The 7,797-nt window shown below is 49.5% G+C and overlaps 1 protein-coding gene across 1 annotated transcript in view; it reads left to right on the top strand.

Annotated features, from left to right (window-relative positions):
• Positions 1-7,797, top strand: part of LOC130429240 (NACHT, LRR and PYD domains-containing protein 12-like) — a 124,733-nt gene that overhangs the window by 79,435 nt on the left and 37,501 nt on the right. Inside the window, exon 13 of the mRNA XM_056757695.1 lies at positions 625-759. Within this exon, the coding sequence (XP_056613673.1) occupies positions 625-759 (135 nt within the window). The remainder of the gene's footprint in view (positions 1-624; positions 760-7,797) is intronic.

Genomic DNA, 7,797 nt, shown 5'->3' with positions numbered 1-7,797 from the left:
AAACATTATTCATGAAGAAAAGTCTCACAGATCTTCAGTACTGCAGATGTCAAACAGAGTTTAGTGTTCAGTGTTTTCACAAGACTTTTCTTTATTTCTGTACAGGTTGTGTGATTTTAAGATCACAGATGAAGGTTGTGTTGCTCTGAGATCAAACCCCTCACACCTGAGACATCTGGATCTGTCTGGGGTTCATCTGAGAGATTCAGGAGTGAAGCTGATCTCTACTGTACTGGAGAATCCTCACTGTAAACTGAAGACACTGAAGTAAGATCATCTCTCTGATAGTCACACATGTACTGATTCTTAGTTCATCATCAGAACAGAACCGTTCTGATGATGAACAGACCATTTCAAAACTATTTTCAGTTTTTATATGTAGATGTTTTAGGAAAAGGATCATTTTTGTTTCATTCAGTGAACTAGTTCATATTGACTAGTTCATAAGTTTATATTCATGTTTAAACAACACAATAATAATGTTTTACTAGTAATTTTATAATTGTAATCCCATTTCTGTTACTTCAGACAATAAGACGATTGTCATTGACGTAACATGTTTATTTAATAATGACATTCTGCTGAAGTGAGAGACTGAAGTGTGTGTGTTATTGTTCTCTACAGGTTGAACTGGTGTAAGATCACAATCACAGATGAAGGTTGTGTTGCTCTGACTTCAGATCAGACTCTAAGAGATTCAGAAGTGAAGCTGATCTGTGATGTACTGGAGAATCCTCACTGTAAACTGAAGACACTGAAGTAAGATCATCTCTCTGATAGTCACACACTGATCACACAACATTCATTCATGTTTATCAGTGTGTACTTTTAAAACATAAATAAATAATACTGTAAACACTCCATTAAATTCAGTTGTTTGGCTCGACATCAAGTGATCATTCAGTGCTTGAAGTTCATGTGTTGAAGCAGAAAAGTCAGGCGTGAAAAAATGTGAGTGACTTTGACAAGGGCCAGATAGAGATGATAGAGACTGGGTCAGCTCATGTTTAAAACACTTTGACCTGTCAGTGTTCCTCATTCCTGGTGAATGGACATCAGGGTCAGAGGTGCTCAAGACTTACTGATGAACATGTGGAGTGAAGCCGAGCTTGTCTGATCAGATCAGATGTGAAGAGCGTCTGGAGTTTAAAGTGATGAAAATCTGTATCACATTTCTTTAATATCAGGTGGATGATGGGTTGTTTGGAGGCAGTGTTTATGTTCTGGATAATGTTATGGTTTGAGATCATATCATAATTCTTGTTTTACTGGAGATGGTGGTCTAGTGGGTTAAACCACTGAACTGGTAAATCAAAGGTTGCTGGTTCGATCCCAGCAGCCACCACCAGTGTGTCCTTGAGCAAGACACTTTACTCCATGTTACTCCAGGGGGATTGTCCCTGTAATAAGTGCACTGTAAGTCGCTTTAGATAAAAGCGTCTGCCAAATGACTAAAATGTAAATGTTTTAATGATGTGTGAGTTCATATGTCACTTACTTTCAAGCAGCAATAAAAAACAGCGTTCATGAATACTGAAGTCAAGTACTGCGTGTGCACATTCAGAGCGTGATGTGTTGAGCACTAGAGAAAGAGTGAGATTAAAGGAGTAGTTCAGCTTCAACATCAACATTCTGTCATCATTTACTCACACTCTTGTCATTTCAAACCTGTATGTGTCAGGATCCAGGACTTGTTTTGGTCTCCAGCCACTGGATGTCACTGTCTCCTCGTGTGGTGTTTCCGTGGTGTTATTGTTTTCACCTGTTCCTCATTTGTCCCCTGTGTATTTAAGTTGGTCCCTGTTCGCTGTCTCTTTGCTCAGTCTTTAATGTTTTGTAGCCAAGTTCCCCAGTCTCGAGTGGTGTGTCTTTATGTGCTTCGTCCGCTGCTTCGTCCGCTGCTGGTTTTTTTGGAGTTCTGTGAGAACCTTATTATTATTTTTGGATCTACTTCTTCGGAGTTGTTTAAGTTTCCCCTTTTTTCCCTTTTCTTGTTTATCAAGTGGATTACCAGCATTTTTTAAGTTAAGATTCTTTAAGATAACTTTATTTTTTGCTTGGCCTCTACAAGGTTGTTTTTGTTACCCTACTTTCCTGAGCCTCATGGATTACCTTGTCTTCTGGGATGTTATTAAAAGGATCTTCTTTATTTTATTCAAGCTTCTGTTTGTGCGTCTCTCTTAATGGTCACCTTTCCTCAGTGGCACCAATGTTTAAGTGTTCACTCACAACACCAGAGACCCGAGTTTGAGGCCCAGTTCTAACAGTGTGATTTTCTTTATTTTCTGGAGAACACAAAAGAAGATATTTTGAAGAATGATTGAGTTAAAGCTAAAAGCTAGTGAAGCATAAGACTATTGCAATATCTGAAAAATGTGAAATATTGCCTACGTATCGTTATCGGCAAACTTTCAGGAAATATCTTTTTTGACAATATTAAAAACCCCTAATGTTTATTTAAATAATGACATTCTGCTGAAGTGAGAGAGTGAAGTTTGTGTTATTGTTCTCTACAGGTTGATTCAGTGTGAGATCACAGATGAAGGTTGTGTTGCTCTGACTTCAGCTCTGAGATCAAACCCCTCACACCTGAGACATCTGGATCTGTCTCTTAATAATGTAGGAGATTCAGGAGTGAAGCTGATCTCTACTGTACTGGAGAATCCTCACTGTAAACTGGAGAAACTGACGTAAGATTTAACAAAACATTTTATTTCATCCTCTTTCAAATTATAAATAAATCTTAAAAACATTTCTTATCTCAGTCCTGAAGGACGTCTAGTCAGCGTTGTCAACTTAGTGACTTTGTTTCTAGATTTAGTGTCTTATTATAAAAGCATGTACAATACAAGGGAATCAGCCTAAACGACAACCAGCTCACAGGCCGCAATCTGATGAATAGCCTTTCCAGCGTTCTGTTGTGATTCAGACAACATCCAGTAGCCTTGATGTGTGATATTGGGTGCATGTTCCATCAGTTCCACGTTGACAGGCAGACCAAAATTATTTAAGATTTCTCTGGTGGAGCAATGGAGATTGCAACTCTCAGCCACAAAAATTCCGTATGAAAATGCATCTCTTCGGAGCGTCATCGTCTCCAGGGTGTGAGACGATCTCTCGACGTTGTGTCGAGAACGACAGATGGGGTTATCTATGGAAAACGCCACAAACACTGTATCGCGTCACAATCTCAGCGAAGCGACGGTAACAAGCCTGGGCGTGTCAGCTCAAAGCTTTCGTGAAACTTGTAACCTTGTTACAGTGTGGTGGTCGGGGGTTCCAGAGCTTTCCGGAGAAAGATGGGAACAGCCCTGACCGGTAACCTATCACGGACGGGGCCTTAGCTCTCTACAGGCGAGAGGCCGTCCGGCTCGGTTTACACCGGGAAAGCGCAACTCTTAATCAGAGAAGCGCTGCAGAGGCCACCTCCTACCCGTGGGGAGGAATATGGTGGGGATCTATGTATGGTCTCGTCCTTGGAGGAGAACGCATGGAACGTGCGGACTGGATAGTTAACCGCGAGGTGGAGGTCCACCTGGGGAAGCTCATGGGTTACCAAATGTGGGAACCATTGTCATGAGGGTTTGGCAGACGGAACAGCCCTCGGTGGGGGTGTTACTGCGTCTGATAGCACAGGTCCGGTTAGAACTATGTGTGATAGGTCATAAGGTTTCCCGGCCTAACGGGGAAGGCTGCTCTGCCCAGCCAACCCCCAGGAGGTGCTTGCTTAGTGATGGATGGAATGCCTGTTCTTGACCAGAGTCTGGGTAAGAAGGAAGGTTGGTGAGGTACCAATTTTCTTAGCCATGTGTTTGGGTAAGAAGAAAAGGGTAGATAGCACACTGACCCAACCTCTTGAAGGGTGGGAAGGTTCTTTCGCAGGCTTACGCCCCCCCGGATGCCAGTCCTACATGTCGCCACGCAGGACGTGGGCTGACACCGGGTTTACGCGAAGGTTAACCTTTGCGAAGGTGTTTGGGCGTAGCCCAACCCGCAGCTCTACAGATGTCTGCTAGAGAGGCGCTTTTGCCAGTGCCTAGGAGGTGGCTAAACTCCGTGTGGAGTGAGCCCTCAATGCCAAAGGGCATGGGAGATTCTGAGATCGGAATGTCGTCGTAACGGCATCAACGACCCAGTCCGCCAGCCTCTGCTTGGAGACAGCCTTCCCCTTCTGCTGTCCTCCAATACAGACAAGGAGCTGGTCAGAGCTACTGAAGCTCTGCGTGCGGTCCAGGACACAACACGGATGGGGTTGGGTCTTCCTCCCTGACGGGGAGCGCCTGCAAGTTCACCACTTGGTCCCGAAAGGGAGTAGTGGGAACTTTGGGCACGTATCCGGGCCTGGGTCTCAGGAAAACGTGTGAGTTACCAGGTCCGAATTTAAGGCGATCCGGGGACACAGATAATGCTCGGAGATCCCCTACCCTCTTGAGCGCGAACAGGGGGGCCGTCTTACTCAGGTGAGGAAGATCGGAACCTCCGAAGGGCTCTTGGACCCACGTTAGGGTCCAAGAGGGTATGGAGCAGAGATAAGGCGGATTCCGCCCTCTCGTGCTCCTTAGGGACCTGGTGACCAGGTCGTGTTGCCCTAGAAACTTTCCATCAACTGAGTCGTGATGAGTGGCGATAGCGACTACATATGATGTTTTATAAACAAAGTTCGGGAGGAGCCGGAGCATATAATCAAACCCGGCTGGTTCGCAATCAGCAATCATGGCTTCCACCCTACCTGCTAAGCGAGCCAGCCCATAAATAAGCAAGACCTCTTATCTGCGACATCTCTTCTGTTTCTAACACCCACCCCACCTCCCCAGCTCCTTCCCCCGAACTCCCCTGTTAGCAGAATCCGGGGGGTTTGCTCTGGGTTCGGGCCGTTTCCGAGCTCGGGACACTCACCCTAGCAGGGGGAGTGTTCCGGGTTCAGAAGGAACCGGCGAGCTCGGAGCCCGCTCCCCGGACAGCACGCCGAACACGCATACCTTTTACACTTCTGCTAACCGTTTATTATCTGCATAGGTGAACTCGTGAAACACTTTCAGTGTGGAGGGGAGATGTTAGTCTCCAGTCTCGTAAGAAGGACAACACAATCCTGATCGAGCACCTCAGTGGGTCTTTCTTACTGAGAAAGACACCAGGACGAGAAGTGGCACCGTCTAGAGGCGTATAACCGCCTAGTAGATGGGGCCCTAGCCTAGGTAATGGTCTCTGCCGTAGAGGGAGAGTAGCCATCTCAGGATCTTCTCGTCCCGTCTAGAGACCAGACATGGGTGTTCCAAAGGTCTGATCTGGGATGCCAGAACGTGTCTGTAGCGAGGAAGGCGTGCGAGAGCCGTCAGACAAAGGGGCGGGGCCGGTGGCGTGAGTGATAATGGCTATCAGCTGTGCGCACACCGGCTCCGCATTTCTGACGGTGGAGATCGGAAGCATAAAAGAACGAGCTGACAGAAGGTACGGGAGAGAGGAACGGGCCCAAACTTGTGTTATGTTTGTATTTATATTTATATTTATGTTTTGTTCGCCGGCGGTCGTCCATGAGGGGCCGCCGGCTGTTATATTACTTTATTAAATGTTTGAATGTTTGCCAGTTCCTGACTCCTTCCTTCCATGTCTGAATCGTATTACATTGGTGCCGAAACCCGGGAGGAAGGAGAGACATGCTGTTGGAGAGCTCTCGCTGCTGAGGGACATCGTGGTGCTGAGGAATTCGGGCAGCGAGGACGAGGGAAGTCCGCGAGCGGCTGCCCGAGGCGGTGGTGCTGGAATAAGTATTCGGATGGGACGGACGGCTCGCTGACGTGCTCCTGGGTCAAGTTGGGGTGGCTGCCATCCAGGAGGGAGCGAATGAGTCATTGCCTTTGGCCAGAGCCTGCTGCCGTCCGCCGTGAACGGGAGCAGCAGGAAACGGGAGAGTCATTACTGGCTGCCCTTGGCTGGAGGAGCCATCGCCGGCCGCCAGGGGGCGGAGGATCGAGGCGTCCACCAAGCGTCCAGTACCATCGCATGGCACCGCGAGGAAGAGCCTTTCGGCTGGCTGAGGACCGAGTGGCAGCATGTCTGGGAACCGGACCAGATTGTTTTTTGTTTTGTTTTTCCTCTCTCCCCTCTCTCGTCCCTGTCGGTCCTGGTGCTTCCGTCTCTGTTCTCTCGTCTCGTCGGTGCATACCCCCAGGGGCGGCGGACGCCGAGACTGGCTCCCCGGGGGGGGAGTAAGCACAGTCTCGGTGGTACCCCCGGCCTATGAAGGGCGATGGGGGTACGTAGCGAGGAAGGCGTGGCGAGAGCCGTCAGACAAAGGGCCGGGGCCGGTGGCGTGAGTGATAATGGCTATCAGCTGTGCGCACACCGGCTCCGCATTTCTGACGGTGGAGATCGGAAGCATAAAAGAACGAGCTGACAGAAGGTACGGGAGAGAGGACCGGGCCCAAACTTGTGTTATGTTTGTATTTATATTTATGTTTTGTTCGCCGGCGGTCGTCCGTGAGGGGCCGCCGGCTGTTATATTACTTTATTAAATGTTTGAATGTTTGCCGGTTCCCGACTCCTTCCTTCCATGTCTGAATCGTATTACAGTGTCCTTCACCTGAGAGAGCAGGTCCTCTCTCAGGAGAATGGTTCAGGGGGAGTCGCTGTCCAGAGCATCAACTCTGAAGCCAAGTGTGGTTAAACCAGTGGTGTAACCAATAACACTTGATGCTCCTCTTTCCTGACCTTGCACAGTGTCTGTGTAAGGAGGCTCCTGGGGGGGGGGAGTGTTCTTCCGCCCGTCAGCTGAGCGCCAGGGCATCCATTCCGAGGGGGGGCCTCGGTCAGGGAGTACCAAAGCAGACAATGGGTGGTGTCGCGGGAGGCAAAGAGGTCTATCTGTGCCTATCCGAACAGCCCCCAAATGAGCTGGACCGGGGATGGTATACTGACGAGAGAGCGCGTCCGCTGTCTGGTTCAGTTTGCCTGGGATGTGTTTGGCCCGCAGGGAGCGGATCACTTGCTAACTCCACAGGAGGAGGCGTCAGGCAAGTTGTGTTAGCTGCCGTGAGCGTACGCCACCCTGGCGATGTACGGTATGGCAGTCATGCTGTCCCGGAGGACCAACATATGCTGTCCCTGCACTAGAGGCAGGAGCCTTCTCAGCGCAAGCTACACAGCCCACAACTCTAGGCAATTGCATGCCAGCGCAGACGGGGGCCCGTCCAGCGCCTCGCTACTGCGTGCCCGTTGCACACTGCACCCCACCCCTGCAGCGAGGCGACCGTCATCACCACGACGTGCCTCGTAACCTGCCCGAGGGGAACCCCGCCCGGAGGAAGGTCATGGAAGACCAAGGGGTTAGGGTGCGTCGGCAGCAGGGCGACATCACCACGCGCCTGCTGTCGGTGTGCCACGCTGTCCTCGGAACTCGACTCTGTAGTCAGTGTTGAAACGGTCTCATGTGCATCAACCCGAGGAGTATTCCCCCGCGGAGAATGCCATGTGTCCCAGGAGCCTCCAGTTCAACACTGACTAAGCGCGTGCTGCGGACAGCTGCGCTGTTATGGTGCAGAGTTTAGTTCCATACCGAGAAAGAGGATGCTCTGCACTGGGGAGAGTTTGCTCTCTTCTCGGTTGACCTGAAATCCCAATCGATCTAGATGCCGGAGCACCAGGTCCCTCTGTGTACACAACAGATCTCGCGAGTGTGCCAAGATAAGCCAGTCGTCGAGATAGTTTAGTACCCGCAGGAACAGACCGAAAGGGAGGACTCTGTCCTGATATGCCCGGCTCTCGAACGCGAACCGTGGAGCGGGGCGGTGTCGAGAGGAT

This window comes from Triplophysa dalaica, chromosome 9 (assembly GCF_015846415.1).
Source record: "Triplophysa dalaica isolate WHDGS20190420 chromosome 9, ASM1584641v1, whole genome shotgun sequence".
In the NCBI taxonomy this organism is placed as follows: Eukaryota; Metazoa; Chordata; class Actinopteri; order Cypriniformes; family Nemacheilidae; genus Triplophysa; species Triplophysa dalaica.
The sequence above is the reverse complement of the archived record's forward strand: the minus strand, read 5'-3'. Positions and strand labels throughout refer to the sequence as shown.